We start from the raw sequence: 18,937 nt of genomic DNA, 5'->3' as shown, positions 1-18,937 counted from the left end.
CAATTTTAAAATTATCAACGAATGAAAAATGTTCTATATTTAGGGTTGAGGAAAGGAATTAGTTTGTTTCCTTAGTCCATGGGCGAGAAATGATTTAGTTTATTTTCAACAAAATTAACGTGAACGTGACATTTTTTTTTAAAGGCACTTTTCACGCGCTGTAATAATATAAAATTATGTTGAAGATTCAGTCGTTTCACCCGGTTAAAAATCAATTTTATATTATTGAAAATGGCTATTGTTAAGGTTAAGTTAGATAAAAAATATTAAACATTGAGTATACCTACATATAATATTTAAATGAAAAATATAAAATTTCTTACTATGTGATTCTTATATTTTTATATTAGAAAATTTAAACATGTATATTGTTACATCTGTTGTATGTAGTATTGTTAACATTGTTTTAGTTTTATTACATCACTTTGAAACTTGAATAGATTTATATCACTATAAGAGATTTTATACGTCATAGTGAGTGAGAGATTAACGATTTAAAATTTTGTCTGCATCTTTAAAAAAGTGATATCGTGTATCTAATGCTGTCCTATTTTTCTTGGAATGTTCAAAGGTTTATAGAATGAAAAATTAATAACAAATATTCATAAATACGTATTATATGATTAGTTCCAAAATGAGTAGTTACATATAGGTACGATTATGAGTTACGACTCAAACGAATTGGAAACGATGGATGTTAACAATCACACATAATTTTGTGTTCGTAACACAAGGGAAACTAGATAGTATTACTAAAAGCGGATATTACTCATTAAAATAGTTTCCTAGGAAGCTATTGTGTTATAATCGTAGATATTCTGTCATCTATTGTGGCACCAACGATCTTGGTGTTAACGCCTCGCGTTACTCTCAGATTTCAGTTTCTATGACCCAGAAGTAGTGGAGATACTGGTGTATTAAGCTACGTCCAAATCTATTGTTTCGTTTCATTGTTGTCAAGTCAATTATGACAATGTCAAATCGTTGAACTCGTTTTACGAATGTCATGGACATCTTGACGACTGCATCAGCGGCGAGCCTCGATTTCATTGCTGAATATAATTACAATAATATGTGCCATGGTATCAACAATAATCGTATCTAAATACATAGGTATCTAATGTGATGTGCATATATCTGAGCACAAAAATGTGATTCAACACGAGTCTCGCCCAAACATTCAATAAGCATATTTTTGGCCGGTGAATCGGCTCTTTACTATAGTACCTAATATATAGGTAGGTATGCCTAACAAAGTATATTGAATCTCGGCCATTGTTTCTTCTGCATATGCCATATTGTTTTTTCTTCGTATTGTAGAGATGGCGGTTTTGTTTATGGGTACTCTTAAATGTATGAAAACGTTAAATTTTCGCCAAAGCCGCAGCCGTAGCGAATTGATATAGCCATAGCAAAGTATGCGATTAAACTTTATCAGACTCTCAATTAACGCCCCGCTGTTAAAGTGAAATACCAAAATAGTGTTTAGTAAAAATAAAGTGCTGGCTCGTTTATATAGTTTAAATATTATGCTTTTTATTACGTAGAAAAATATGGTTATACATTTTTATTAACAATTTAAAACGGCCTAATGCTTTTACCGAGCTGTAACACATTTTAAGAATTTGAGATTTGAATTAGATTTTACCCTTTATATACAGCATTATTCCCACAATAACACTAAATATATATATACATTAGTCAAGTTTTGTTTACAGTATATAGGTAGTCATATAAAATATCCCAAATAAACATTGTGAACTCGCGATTTATTTTATGCTATTTGTTTAAAATATCTCAATAATTTTGTGTGAAGAAACTATACATGTGTCACAATTTATATAAAATATTCAATTATAATTTCGAACGATGCATTCGAAAAAACCTTAAAAGTTAACTTGGAATAGTGAATATGAAAATTTTTGTCGTAATAAAAAAAAAGGTTTTAAAATAATATAGATATTTATAATTTACATAGTATACAATAAAAAGTATATAAATCCCTTGTAAAAATACTATTTGTTAGTAATGTGGGCACATTTTATTATTATCTATTTATTTCCGTGAAATATATTATAATTGAAAAGCATATTATGCCATAACGACGTTTTATGGGTGTATTAAATAGGTACTCTATTCATGAACACAAAATAGTTTCACCGAGAATTCGTAGAAAATATATCCTCCCGCGTTCCGCTTTTTTTTCATTAATCGCTATAAAACACTAGGAAATTTGTTTAAAACGACCTCATCCTTATTCCAAACACGTTTCAGATACTACTCTAAGCCATCTCTTCCGAATTCTAAGATGTTAACGTTCAAAACTTCAAAGCATGAACTAGCTTGTATGCGTGTTTTAACTAGGTACGTCCGACAAATAACTCGATTGACCAACAAATAAACGCGAAACTGTAGACCGTAATTCTAAAGCGTATCCATCATTATTTACGATTTTCATTAATTTTTTTTATTTTTTATTAGAAATAAACAATCTATACAAGTATGTACAATAAGCTTATGTGCTAAGAGAAGAAAAACTTAGCATGAATTATTATTTATTTATGTATAAATTTTTTTGTTTTTTAATTATTGATGGTTGGAATTGTGTGTGTATATATGTCGCATCCACTTAGTGTAACCGTATTTTTCATGAAATGGATATCCATTTCATGAACTACGATCATATCGTGTAAGTCAAATTTTAGTTCATGAAATGGACATATGTTTTATCCATTTCATGAAACGTAAACTCTTATTTTACACTTTGTGTAATATTTTAAATTAATAGGTAACTTTTCGTGAAATTTAAATCTTTAAATACTGCATATTATATTAAACTCTTATTTGTTATGAAAAAATACAATCAGATTATTATAATATAACAACTATATAATAATATAATTATCTTTATATTATAACTTTTCTTGAAATCGAAATCTTTAAATACTAAATATTATATTAATTTATTCTGATTTGTTATGAAAAAATAAAATCATTTTAAATTAAGTTTACTTTTTAATCTATTACATTATTATAATTATTTATAAATATAATAAAAATAAATTATAAATTATATAAATATAAATAATTATAAATTATAATAATCATCACAATAATATTATTTATATAAATAATAAATATTATAACTTATTTTTACAAATATTAGTGTTATGGCAACGATTGTACACTTTACAGAAGCTTTAAAACAATCACATCGTTTTGATTCACATTAGCGTTTACAAGTAGGTACAACTTAAAAAACCTTGTCCCCCAGAAATATGAGAAACTGTTTCACGTAATGTGAGTTGTTTATCATTATTAACTTCAGTAATTTAAAAAAAAAAATAGATGTCGCGGGTTCCAAACTTGCTGAATTGTACCACCCTTTTACTAAACCATATTGAGTTCCGAGTTGGTAAAGTTTATGTTTGTTCTGATAAAATATGTAGTATTTAAAGATTTCAATTTCACGAAAAATTACGTATTGATGTAATTAATTTAAATATTACACAAAGTGTAAAATAAGAGTTTTCATTTCATGAAAAATATATGTCCATTTCTTGAACTAAAATTTGACTAACACGATATGATCGTAGTTCATGAAATGGATATTCATTTCATGAAAAATACGATTACACCAAGTGGATGCGACATATATGTATATTGTATATTTTAACTTGGTAATTGTAGGAGGTCACGAGACTATTTCCTTTTTAGCCTGCGCCTTGAATTTCTTGGGAGAGTTAGAGAGGAGAGGTTTTTAATAAGAGGATTTTGGTGGGACAGAAGTCGCATGCGGAAGCGCGAGTAATAGAATTGAGCTTTTTCATTATTAATGGTTTTCATGTGAAAATCGTTATGTAATGTTAGGTTTGAGACGTACGGTGGTGCATCATTGGAGAGTCGTCGAATGCAGATTGGTAAAATAGAAGTTTGACTCTTAGATTGGTGTTATTATTTTTCAATATTAGAGGGCTAAGCATGCGCATACGGGCGTTGAGAGTCATTCTTTTGGTTCGTATATGATTTTTCCACGTTAGTCGTTTGTCGAGATTGAGTCCCAGGTATTTTATTGTATCTGATGTGGGAATAGGGATGTTGTTCAATATAACAGTTGGATTTACCCCCTTTTTGAGAGTAAATGTATAAAATTTGTTTTGGTTTATTTTGATACGCCATTTGTCGTACCAGTTATAGTCATTAGGTTGAGGTGAAATTGTAGTTTTGATGAGGCGGTTACCGTTCATTAAATTTGATTAAAATTTGGTATCCTTAATATTATTTACGTACAATACACGGTCAGAATAATAACATTTTTGATTGAATAGTTAGGTCAGATTCAATTGTTCTGACAACGATCCGAGTGGGTCGGCGTATCATAATCTCTTTCATTTAATGCGTGTGTGTAAAATATACTTTTTGTGTTTGTTTAGTATCATATTATTATATATTCCTACACACAGTTAAATATTGCTTATTCATTCCCGATACTATAATTACGATTCGCTACCTATAACTGTCGTTACAGGACTCAAAACAATAATTTAGTATACCAGTACTAGTAGGTATGCACTCATCGACGATCATAATATGTATTAATTATCGCCAGAGTAATGGATTAAAAATTAATTATATCGTGTAGTTTGTATGTTACTCTTTAATCAACTTTGTAGTTTTCGCAGCTGCAAATTCAAACCAGTTTATGTCAACAGCGAAGAATATGCATACATTTATCATCGGTAGCAGACAGTAATTTTTGTCAAAACACACCACTATTTTGTAATTTGTCCATCATATTATAATCGACCTGGAACGCAATAATACGTTTTAAAACTGATTTGAATTTGTTATTATGTCTGCTTGAGATTGGCCAGTCCACTTTTCTTGATTTCAAGGGTCCATCCATATTATATTTTACGTCGAACATTAACTAAGAAAAAGTATCTTTTTCTATAAAATTATTGTTGTGGTATTTGGGTTGTAAAATAAGTATATGGGACCTTCAAAAATATAAAACTCAATAAGAAATAAATGTAAAAAATAATTTGTTGGAAAAAGTACTTTTAGTGTAAAACAGTTGTGTTCAGAATAAGGAAAATTCATTTTAAGTTCTTAATTGTTAATATTTTACATTTTTTTCTAGGAAAATATAATATAGCATTAATAATTTATAGCAATTAAACATTATAAGCAATATTTGTATTTAATATTATTCAGTTGATATAAATAAACCTTCCTTTTAAATAATTATATATTTGTTGTTTTGTTTTGGTTTTACATAAAAGATTCATTTAATTAGTTAAGGTGCATATTTTGAGCAATATTCAATACATAAGCAAGTTTTAAACAACAGAGTATTCTATTATATTGTTTGTAAGTTTGTTAATTTAATAATAACAGAAAAAAAACAAAAACAAAAAACTTAACTATTAATTATGTTAATTGGAAATAAAAATTAATAAACTTCAGGAAGGATTCCAAAACGTTGCAAAAATGTTAAATGTTGAGCCATAACCTTAAAGTTAACTTGGTATAGTGAATATAAGACTATTTGTCAAAATAAAAAAAAGGTTTTAAAATTATATTGGTATTTATAATTTACATACTATACAATAATAGCTATCTAAATTCCTTGTAAAAATATTATTTTTTAATAATGTAGGCACATTGTATTATTATCTATTTATTCCCGTGAAGTCTAAAGTGTAATACAAATATAGTATAATTCAAATAATTTTAAAAGTTATCAATAATATTATTATTATATGTTAATAATTCAATAGGCATAAAATTCATGGATAACAAATATATATAGTCCATGTGTTTAGTATAACTAATATTTGAATTTCTATATTTATTAGTTAAGCTGTCGTTCATACTTGTTAGTATTACCAAAGTAAATACAGAATTTGTAATACTCTATCAAATCTCATAACAAACATTATGTTATTCAGTTTCAAAACAATAATTATTGTATTGAATTATACTTCTTAATAATAGTTTCAAAAAAGTGGTAAAAATTACATCGTATTTAAAAAGAAATAGTTAAATAGTTATTAGGGTTATTTAAAAAAGCAAAATATTATTTTTTGATATTTAAAATTATTTAATTTTAGTTTTTGGTTGTAAGCGAAAGTTATAGTTTATTTTACTGTGAGTAGTGAGTATTGCAGATTTTTTTGTTGTCTCATAAAAATTGCTACTTTATAATATTTGATTTAGTAAGAATGTATAATAATGAAGAAACTAAACAAAGAAAAAAGAAAAAATATATTATAATGTGTTTTTATCTGCTATTAATATTTAAAATATTATATAGGTACTCATTTATAAATCAATGCTATCTTATATTGTTCATAACCCATGAGAGATATACTTTAGTATAAACCATAGTTATAAAAGATGTAAAATTAAAATATATCTGATAATATTTATTTTTTATTTTAACTAATGATTTTTTTTTTTTTTTTTGTTATGTTTTTCAATATATAACTACAACCAAATTATTATTGTTATCTAATAAAAATTAAATTTTTATTTTATTTGTCTAGAATTGAAAGATAAAACGCGTGTTAACTATATTTGATGTTATATTAGAATTAATTATAAATTTTTATGAGCTCAAGTTTTATGTTAAAATAAAATAAAATAGTTTCCAAGATAAAAACAAATATTAATATAATTTTATGAACAATGGAAATATTATTTATGCTTTCCTTGAAGGAGAGTAGATGTTTTTTTTAGCTGAATTTTATTTAAGTTTTAATAGCTTTTGAAGTATGATAACAACTTAATGATATTTAATTTTTTTCACACTTAGCATCATTTTTTGTGTTGTATTTCCACTATTTTTTTATTTGTTTGTTGCGGTTGGGCTTCCACATGAGTTTTTTTTAGTAAGGCCCAGTAATATTTTGATATCAATTTAAATAAAGAAATGAAAATAAAGTTATAATAGTTAAAAAGAATCACTAAATTTATCGTCATAAAGAACTTTCATAATATTTTCTAAATTTTTAAACCATAGATACCAAAGAGGCTTTCTATGCTTAATACACTGTTGGATTAAGCAAACTATACGTAGTGATTTGTTCACTAAAAAATTATTCAACATTTATGGTATTGATAAAATGTATGTTTGTTTCTAACAAAATATATGTTATGAACTAGGAATTTTTCTTATAAAAGTTTTGTGTATTTTTTGCGTGGTTGATATCACGAGGTGGGCATTGAAAATCATGCCGAAAAAAAAATAGTAAAAATGTTTTAAAAATACAAAGCTTGAGTTAAAATTTAAAATCAAATCATGTATAGTAGCATTAGAATTTATCAATAATAGCGAACTGCCAATAAAATATGAATGAAATAAATGTTAAATTTCTATTGTTAATGATGGCAACCCAATCGTTGATAGTTTTTGGTAAAAATTCTCCATAATATATGATATGGATAAATAATTATTAAATGTTATGGTTTTTGAGTCAATTAACATATCAACGTTACTAGTCATTATCAAGATAGGATTTTCATATACCGGTGTTGGATACAAGAAATCGGAAGCTATACCAAACACCCACAGTAAAAACAATTTATCCAGATAAAAATCCTTGAAGGTAAGCACTAAGCAGGTGTCTAGTGAAATCCAATTTCTGGGTTAGAAATTTAATTTGTATTTGATGAAAAAACTGGATTGGTGTTTATTATTTAAAATTAATGAATAAATAAATAATTTAAATATAACATAATATACTGTCTAAGTTTAGATGTTTTCATGTAATATTAAATTAATCTATAACTCTGCGTGTCATGATTTAAAAGATAAGCAATTACATAACAACTAGTAATATATATTAAATTAAATCATGCAACGTGAATCAGAATAAGCAATATACAACATAATTTACTGATGGTGCTTAATTCGTATGTGACATGTATAAATTGTAGCGGAAAAGCGCTAATACAACAAATACCTAATATTTATTGTAGTATTCTATTATGAGCATTTTTGAGTTATTATGGATATTATATATTTTAATTTGATAATAGAATTAAGTTATTATGTTCCAAAAAATATCTACAATGAAGAAAACGTTTATATTATAACTGAACTAACTTATATTAGAAATTATTTAAACCCAAGCTTAAAGCTTAACTCATGAGTAATATCTTTGAAAAATCCTTAATGACATGCCTGTAACACTAATGGTCTAAAATATTTCCCTTTCCTACTCGACGTGTAAAATAATATCAAAAAACCTTTTTCGAGCAATTTAGACTCACCGAATGAGCATTGACTTATCGGAATCAGTGGACTCAATCAATAAAATTTCACACTCGGAAACTCTTAGATTGTATTATATGGATACGTTTCGTAATATATATCACGATGAATACATTACGTACGTCTGACGACTGATAGTACGTTATACAAGCACGTTTTACCAATGTCATATTACGGTTAGGTAAATTACGATGAATGGCTTTAAAGTCTCTAATCCTCCCTGGTTTATCTGACTTATTTTACAACTCTGTGGTCATTTATCATCAGTATGACCTTTCGTAAATTTAATATATTATGACCAACCCCGATCGAAATAAATTAATAGAGTCATAACGGGGCCATCGATACTAAATAATAGAGAAAAAGTATAAAATATAAAAGTACCTATTCTACATTAAGTATACTGAAACGCTAGTTTTATAATAATAATTTTAGACTTAAGTAATTTTTACCATACATCAAAGATATAATATATATATAAGAATATAAAGTTTCTAAAAAAATATCTCAGTAAGTTGTAACACCATCAAAGATTTTTGCAAAGACACAGCCAACAGTTTATTCACAATAAATATGACTTTTGACGAAAGTATTATAGTACAAAATATAGGAAACATATTATAAAAATAATTTACCAATGTAATCTATTGTTATTTATAAGATTAAAATGTATTATAAGTTATTTAAAGTTTTTACAACGAATATTTATTCAAATTTGAGGTATTTATAAAAATAAAATAAAAAACGAATAATAATGTATTGGGAGTATTTATAATACGTAGAATAATTTGATTATTTAAACCTTATGATATTATTATCTGATGTAATATTATAAATACGTTTTTAGGGGAAAAAAACGTCTTAATAGGTACATTATTTTTGTTGTATATGACGTTGTTTTGAAGAATGCGTGATTAATTTATTTTTTCACATTAAATTCTAAGTTATGATATGAAAAACTATTAATAAAAGTTATAAAACTGATAAAAAGTGTGTCGTTAATGAGAGTTTTAAAATTTTTTTTTCCAGTATTTACCACACATATTATATATTATGATGTGACTTTCAAATATTATATAAAACAATAAGTCCGTTGTAAATAATAATAATATTAACGATTTGTATTATTTTAACGATCAGCAAGAGTATTTGCTACGTAAAATATGATATTAAACAAACGCTTATTTGTATATGATATTTTAGTCATGATTTATAAATAAGATAATTTTAATATCCAGTCATACCATTAACCGTGATATATCATTATTATTATTATTTTAAATCAAAATTAATCAAAATTAATTGGACTATTTTGAAGTTCATATTATGTCTATATATATAACTCAAATACAATCGATTTAAATATAATATAATATAACATAACAATAAATCCACTTATTATATGTATATAATATCATACACGATACAAAAAAATTGTAAATATTTACCACTTTATTTCTCTATAAAATGACTACACATGTCCAGGAGTTTCTAATGTGAAACTCGAATTATTCAATATCTTTTTTTTCTTTCAACCCCTTATTTTATCTTCATTATCACTCATTTACTAAAATATTCATTGTATACAGGGTGTCCCACAGAGATCTGACATTCTGACAAATGAAATAACTTTTATTCTAATCAATATTAAAAAAAAAATTTTTTTTAATATAATTCATAGACACTTGCGCTACATTTTTAGAATACATTTTTTATTTTTTTATTTTTTTATTCTGAAAATAAAAAACTTAAAATTGATAAAAAAATTTTTCGAAATATTCAATATAGTCAATTTGTAAATCTGATTTTTAGAAAAATTTATACTGTAAAACACTTATTTTAGTCAAATGGCTGATTTTTTACAATTTTTTTAAATATCGATATTTTCGTTAAGTAAATTACGATCTAGTTAATGTTTGAAACCTTGTAATTTCAAATGATAATAAAGTTTTTAAAAAATATTTTATGAGAACATTTTTAAACAAGTGCATGTTAAAGTCTAATTATTTTTTTTATTGTATTTATTTTAATAATATGTGATGTATAAGCTATAAATTACTATAATTCAAACGAAAATATTGATATTTAAAAAAATTGTAAAAATCAGCCTTTTGTCTTAAATAAGTGTTTTAACATATAAATTTTCTGAAAATCAAATTTACGAATTGGCTATATTGAATATTTCGAAAAAAAATTTATCAATTTTTAAGTTTTTTATTTTCAGTATTAAAAACTAAAAAATGTAGCACAAGTGTCTATGGAATATATTTAAAAGAAATTTTTAAAAAATATTGATTAGAACAAAAGTTATTTAATTTGTCAGAATGTCAGATCTCTGTGGGACCCTGTATATTGTAAGTTTTCACTAAATAAACGAATTTAAAATACCAACTATACAAATATGTATTCGTCTCGTGTAAAAAAACAATTAAATACCATTGTTTTATTATATATATATAATGTTAATTTATAAGTTGTAACATCATAAGAAGAAAAAAAAGCAAATCCCCATAAACGTAATCATCTATTCTGGTTAATTCCAGGTAGATAGCAAGGAAATAATTTTAAATTTATAAGTTTATAATATAGCCGTAACATTTAAGCAAATTCATTTTACACTGGACCGGACAGCAGTTTATAAGTTGAAATGGTCATTCTGAGGGTATGTAGCTATACAGATATAATTTATGGCAGAGAACCCAAATGCCAGAAGGTATTGTGGTTGTAAAACATGCACAACTTACATGTACGTTTAAAAAAAATCACTGACAACACAATACACCTCATTGGATAGCTATGAAAATATCGCTTAAAATAACCTAGAGGTATGTTAAACGTTTAAATCATTCCAGAATGATAAGGTGGGAACTTAAAAAAATTATTCGATTCGAATTATGATTATTAATTAACTGCTGTATTTATGCCCATGTTTTAATTGAAATACAAGTCTTAAAATTAATTAAAATTATGTGTAATATTATGTAGACATTTGAGTGTTTGTAAATGATTTTAACACCGATATATTAAAAACTAATTAAAAAATTCAAAATTGATTCCATACACATTTTTTTTTTTTTTTTTTGGACTAAAGATTAACATTTAAGCATAAAGCAACTTACATTATTTATGAGTGGTTGTTGTTTGAACTTATATAACATTGTTTATTCAACGTTTAGGATAACGATTGTTGTTATTTTGTAACATGGTCCATGTAACAAACAAATAAGTCACAATTTACAACAATTCAGAAGATGTGACTTTCCTATTAAATCGCTTCAACGGAAAAAATACCTTTATATTGGTATGCCAACCATACAAATTCAATGATGACCTTCCAAGTTATTATACATTCCATAAAATATTTTCTGTGAGTAAAAATGGGATGATGAATTTTTAAATGGCAGACTGAACAATTTCAAAATATGACTTGTCTGGTTATTTCAGGGAGCATCTTTATTATTCATAAAACATTAAACGTATAGTAGCCTGAAACATTCCATTGTTATTTAAATAATTATTTTCTAGATGATACTCAATGACAATGATAAATTTAAATTGTATCCAACAACCATGTAACTAATTTAAAAATAAATACTTATAACAATATTGAATATACAATAAAATATCTTTAGGAATATAGACGGTTTTTGCTTAGTATCTGATTTTAAAGTACATAGCTAGTATAATAATGTATCATTAAATTTAAACACAACACATCCATTACACTAATACACTATCTATAATTCGAGGTAAACTCAACACCTTCGGTGGATAGACTTTCTCGGTTAGGTTAAATATTAAGATATTCAAATGCGAATTAATAGTTTACTGAATTTTAATATTGCATACTAATAATAGATTTGGTTACCATTACATTTACACCAATAATAATTTCCAGAGGGAAAAATATTTATGTAATTAAACAGGATAGTTGCTTAATTACTTTGCGTTAAACAAACACAATAAAACCATAAAACCATAATAATATATAGAATAGTTTTTTTTATTATTATCTAAAATATCATGAAACCACTGAATTATTATCTTAATTTGTGAATAAAACACTTATTAGAGATTTTAGTACCTATACTTTTCAAGCGTTCCGCGAGGATAAAACAATTAAAAATGGTCAAAAGAGTTTCCTTTGTTTCCCAATGTATCTAAGCGTGTAGAAAACATCCGTAAAAATGCATTTTTATTCACACGCAAATTAATTGGTATGATAAAATGTTGTCTTCTGATACAGATATAACAGTTTATAATAATATATTTTAGTTAAATTATTTAAATTAAATTTTATTTGTTAGTTTGATGACGAAATAAAATTATATTACTAGAATTATACAGATCATAGAATTCTTCAAATATAATTTTTCAGCTCTATTTTTTTTATTATACATACATTTTTATGGGGGGTTATGCTTATACAAATGTACAAAAATAACAACACAAATGCATATTATTATCATTTGTGTTATACTGATTTTTTTTTCTTTAAAATTCAAAACAAATATGTTACCACATGTGTCCACATGGTACCATTGTACCGAACGGTAAATGTGTTTTAATCTAAATTTAAAAAATTTGAACAACGAGGTAAAAATGTCATATTGGAAAGTGTATATTTAGTATTCTAAGTTCAAACTTGTCTGTATTAAATTTTTGGAATAACACGTCAGTTATAAACATACATTAATGTTTTACATCTTCTTCAATTGCAGGGGCGTATATAGGATTTTCTTGAGGATGGGAATATCAACATTTTTTTAGTGTTGATGCAACCTTTTGTTAGTTACCCCATGTAAGACTAACTATAAAAGCAATAATATTGATTTTAATTTTCTCTGTTTTATTAATTTACATAATAAATTCTAGTTTTCTATTTTTTAAGCAAAACTCATCAATTACTTAATCTGCTGTAATTTGGACCTCCCTGTGACAAGAAAGCATAGCCAACCCATTACATCTAGTCTATAATCACATAACACATACACTGTAAAAAGTTAGAATAAATATTTTTATTGAAAATTGAAAGATATAATTATAAAGTCTTTATCTCTTTCATACTATTCCTGAGGTAAGACTTTATTCTTTTTAAAAAGAAAATGAACGCTCAGGAGTAGCTTTTGACACTGGAAGGATGCAGAAGATTTTTAATAGCATGTTTATACATATTTGGATAGAACTCTTTATCACAAATTTCAAGTGCCTGTAGGCCTGACCTGAGAACAATGTGACTTCTGTAACTAACTTAGTTCTCCACATATTTAATTGCCGAATATGGTCCTATTTTAATTTTTTTGTTATTGTTGGGTAATATCACTCGCAGCCCACAGGATAACAAAATTATAAATAGCAACAGTACTGCAGCTTAAACTTTGTACTTAAACTCAAAAAAAAGGGCAAGGGAGGGGATATATCCATCATATCCCCGCCCCCATAAATACGTTACTTTTTGATTGGTGCAGTTGTATATATATATATATATATATATATATATATATATATATGTCCTTCTATCCTCATGTTAATCATAAACAGACATTAATATTTTACGTATCCTTTGATCGGTGTAATAGTAAATATCTAAAGACTACTGGAATATTAAAATATCAATAACTTCGATTGAAGAAAAAAAAACCATTAATAATACTCGTATGATTCATAGTATATACCATTAAAATTATAATACCTGAATGTATGAGACTTTGAGAGATATCTTTTGCTTTTGAAAATAGTAACATTTTATATTATCTATATTTTTATTTGCACTATAAGCAAAATATGATTTGTAAAATAAAATAAGAAGTCTGAAATAATGCTTGTACATGCTTCAACAGTGTTTATAAAAATATGCTTTTTAATATTGCATATGATCAACTTTAGTTACCTAATTGGTTTTGCTTACTATATACTTAAGAAGTAAATTAAAATTACATTTTAATATTTCATATTTTGAATTCTAATACACTCGAATATTTATATAAATCTAAATAGATTCTGAAAGTACTTTTAATGTATCTTACGAATTACGTTTAGAGATTCACTTTTTAAATATATCTGGACTAGTGATATACTGATATTTAACTTGTACAAAGTAAATAATATAATAATTTAATTTATTAGTAATTAACAAGACTCAGCAATAAAATAAGTTAAAATATGTTTTTGTGATATAAAAATTTATTTAACTATCGTTCATGTATACTGTATAAATGTATAATATTACTGACTAAAATACATCCCGTAAACAAGAAATTCGTAAAAATAAAATCATTTTAAAATGTATTTATCACACAAAGTTAAGGATAACAAAAACATAAATTTTATCTTACTATTCAAATTAAACAGAGTCATTCTACAGTTACAATTCGAAAATGTCTGAAACAAAAAAAATCAAAACAAATATTTTAGAACTTTGTTACGGATTGAAAAATATTACTTGGAATATGATTTTATTAAATTAGTACCACAATAAATATTAATAATTTACTAATAAACTCAAATTTTATCTACACGTCAGTTTTATTTTTCATATTAAACAGAAAAACCACCAAGAAATTAACCAGGGAAAGTATTTTTGCCATGTACTTATTTTATAGGTGTTGAATATATTATATCGTCATTAATTGGGATTTGTAAAATATGTGTCAAATTTGAATTTTATGATAAATCATTGCATATAAAAAGGGATTCTAAACGGTGATTATCTGTTAGCATATATTTATATGGATATTTTTTATTCTAACACGTTTAGAATACTATTAGTAATGTATTTTTATGTTAGTTATACAACAGGTTGAAATAATTTTTTCTAATAACAAATCACATTATATGTATATAAGAAAATTATTTTTATTAATATGATTACTATTTCATATAATACTACTACTAAAGTGTTATAGTTATTATGGCGGAGAATTAGTGAGGATAAACTCACCATAAAAATGGTTTAAAATCGATGAAAATTTATTGTGAAAATACTTTGTGTATATTATTAAATGATGATATAAGTTGAGATAACATTTTTAAATTTATGTTTTATTGTAATATTACAAAATTACAATAAAATAACTTGAATCGTTATTTTTCATTCAAATGACCGGAAAAATATGAACATAAAATATCCATAAAAAAATTATTATTATTTATTTTTGATATTTCCAAACTGCTGTCAGTACAACTTACAAGGAACATTGTATAATATTTTCAAACTTTTTGACCACACATAAAATGTAGTTTTGCAACATTTCTAAACAAATAATAATAAATTTGAAAGTACTGCAAGATGATAATTTAAATAATAGTTGAATGCTTAAGTTTCTGATATTTTTTAATAACCACAAATTTCTTTAAAGGATACAGATTTATAGTAAGTTTGAATATCCAATAATATTATCAAATTTTCAACTTAAATCACTTCAAAATTGAACAAAGCTTTATGCTAATTTTGTTTTTTAAATTTCCGAAACAAAACTTATGAAGAGGCATGAACTCAATTTTCATGTTTAGAAAATGTAATAATCGGAAAAATATATACATTTAACAGCACTAAAAGATCTAAATTACTTTGAAAATTATATAATTATGTATAGAAATACTTATAGATATTTGGTGAAAAACCCAAGTTTAAAAATCTACACAATTTAAATCAAAATCTAGGCTTTTGTAAAGATTCTTGTTTCTCTTGATTTTTTTTTTTGTTTTTCACGATTAACTTGAGAAGTACTATGAATATTTTACTTTTAACTCCTCTAATGTGCCGACAACTTGATAACGGAAATTACGCTTAAGGTTGGATATTGAATTATTTATAATTTTCTAAAAGGCGATGACAGGCACACAAAATAAAAGGATATTATTTTCACTTCATAGAAAAATAATGAATTATAGATAATATTATGTTTAAGTGAGATATTGATATTTTAGAAATAATTGAATGTTTGCCGTTCATCTATGACATGATTATGTTCAAAATAGGATTTCCGTCATTCAGAAATTGAAATCATACTTACAAATTTCAACAAATAAAGATAAGTTCTAATTTAACTACTAATAATTCAAATGAGTAAAATTTAATTAAATTTTAAACGAGAAAAACGAGAATGAACATATTATTGTTAAAGAAATACAGTAAAATTAGAAAAATGTAAACAATTTATAAAGTCAATTAGCCTAAAATTTTAAATTTCTTAAAGGAAAAATTACCCAATCAATGAGTTGAACTCATCTAGCTACGAAAACACTACGGTACCCATAAATGTGTTGAAACATAAATTTTGAAATTTAAAATAGGAACATAAACAAAACATTTAAAAATGATGTAGTTTGCTATGCTACAAAAAACATTATTCATAGTATAAGTATACGATTTGAATTATTAGTTGATATAACATTAAATAGATAATATTCTGTAAGTTTTCCAATTATTACAAAATCACTTAAAAGATCGAAAAAACTAGGCTTTTTTAGGATAAGAAAATTTAAATATTTAAATTTGTATATGCATGAGTGTACATAATGTAATTCATATTTTAAACTAATAACTGATAAACAATTAACAATTACTATTACTGTAATAAAAAATATATCTGCTGGTTTTAAATTGAATGAAAAAATTATAATAAATGAGAAAATCATTTCATTTTCACTTAAATTAACAATATTAAATGTTAAATTTTTGTATTTTCTGCAGCATTTTTCAAAAAAATCATGGTTTTTTTTTTTTGTGAGTGTAATATATTTTATTAAAAGATAACATTTTTAACAATATTAGTGAAGCAAGCATACAAAAATTGGTAGACATATTTATACTTGGCTAGATAAAACAATTAATTACGAAAACACTTATAAAAAAATTGTTTTGTTTAAATTATATTATATTTTTATTTAGTTTTTTGTCTTATTGTTCATTGATTTTTAATACGTAAATAATATGTACTTATTTGATATTCTAAATAATAGTGCATACATTTTCAGTAAAACGGTGTGTTATAAGTTATTAAGCACTATGTTTTTATTTGTTATAAACTATCAAACCTAATATTGATACCTTACGATTTAGCTTAAAGGATATTACCCATATTATATTTGTGTTTATGGAATCCCAAATTTTTCATACAATCATGATAATATTATATGCCAAAAATTGTTATATGATATGTATTAATCGTTATTATTGTTAAATGATAATATTAATTTATGAAACAAAATATTATCCGTAAACACGATGCTTTTTTTTATAACAGCGCTAAAATTAGGTATGGTAATCTTTTGTACCACGCATAGACGTAATAATAATTATAATTCGTATGACCACCGCTATTGATTTCATTATCATACTAAAATTATTTATCGGTTACGTATATTTTCAAAAATTGAGTAGGTTTCAGATTTAATAACACATCACAAGACACAAAGGATGATTCATTAACAATATATATATTTATAATATATTATGTGGGAAAAAATAAAAATCCGAAACGGTCGCTTAATCATATTACGACGAATAACTTATTATTATAAATCACTATATTATTATGATCTCAAAGCGTGAACATAATATAATAATTATTATTGGCGATAAAAATAACATAATTTACCTGAACGCAGTGTAACAATACGGATGGTTAGCTAAGCCGTGTGTACCTCGGGACGGACGAACGTCGGAGCGATATAACCACCGGAGGAGTGCGTTTGGGGGATGCTGCGAGACGACTGTCGCCCACGAGTCCACCGCCATCATCCCGCCCACCCACCGAAGGGATCCCGTTCCGGCACCAACAGTAAAGGCACGCATGACCCAAAATACGCACTATATAACAACAACAACAACAACAACAACAACAACAACAACAACAACAACAACAACAATATATTATTATTGGCGCTTAAGCGTTATAATATGTTCCAGCGCCGCAATTTACGTACCTACCTACCACCACGCGCGCAGTATCACATAATTTCTGCGTTTTGACTGAGTTGACATATTGTTATAAGATGGTGTCGTTACTATAGTAAGATTTCTTTTTGTTTAATCTCGCATTGTCATTTTACGTTATTTATTTATTTGTTTTTACGATTTTGACCGGAAAACCACGAATTCCATCATGGCAGTTGACGGAATTCGATCGTATTTTTTGTTTTCGCTTGTCGTTTGTCTAGCTTTCATTATCGACTATCGCCATCCACCAAAATACGCTTGTATCGTACAATACATCATGCCACCAAAGCTTATCAAACGAAACAAATGAATACCATTCGAGCGCGTATCCCATATCCATATCGTCCTATTAAATCGTTTGGAAGTCGTGTATCATTAAGGCGAAACATCACGATTTACCCACCAGACAACGCATTGGATCATATTATTCAAGGGGTGATACAGCCACGATAAAAACCATGGAATTCGTATACACTCATCACTGAGAATATTGGAAAAAAAAAATATATATTTTGTTGACAGCACTATCGTTTTTTTTCACGAATATCTTTTTTTATTAACTGGGAAATGAATATTCAATAACCTTAAATTGTATAATACGCTGACCATTCAAAATAAATTATCGAATTCAATGTTTTTACAACTGTCACAAATTAATACATAATCGCGTGATGTGGTAATCAAAGTTAGGGACTATTTTTGTTGATCACATA

General features: G+C 25.6%; 1 protein-coding gene across 2 annotated transcripts in view; it reads right to left on the bottom strand.

Moving 5' to 3' along the window:
• The window catches only part of LOC107169906 (uncharacterized), a 67,586-nt gene extending 49,585 nt beyond the window's left edge, over window positions 1-18,001 (bottom strand). Inside the window, exons 1-2 of one of the 2 annotated variants that reach the window (XM_089224003.1) lie at window positions 17,884-17,995; window positions 14,617-14,662 (exon numbers count right to left, since the gene is read on the bottom strand). In XM_089224003.1, coding sequence (XP_089080129.1) covers window positions 14,617-14,638 — 22 coding nt within the window. In that variant the 5' untranslated portion in view covers window positions 14,639-14,662; window positions 17,884-17,995. Of the gene's footprint in view, window positions 1-14,616; window positions 14,663-17,883 lie in introns of both variants that reach the window. The other variant, XM_089224004.1, reaches the window with a different exon arrangement.
• Window positions 18,002-18,937: the final 936 nt, after the last annotated feature.

The sequence above is a fragment of the Diuraphis noxia genome, unplaced genomic scaffold, assembly GCF_037042655.1.
Source record: "Diuraphis noxia isolate RWA-SAM2 unplaced genomic scaffold, SU_Dnox_SAM2 contig0003, whole genome shotgun sequence".
Taxonomy (NCBI): Eukaryota; Metazoa; Arthropoda; class Insecta; order Hemiptera; family Aphididae; genus Diuraphis; species Diuraphis noxia.
This window is presented reverse-complemented; position numbering and strand designations above follow the sequence as displayed.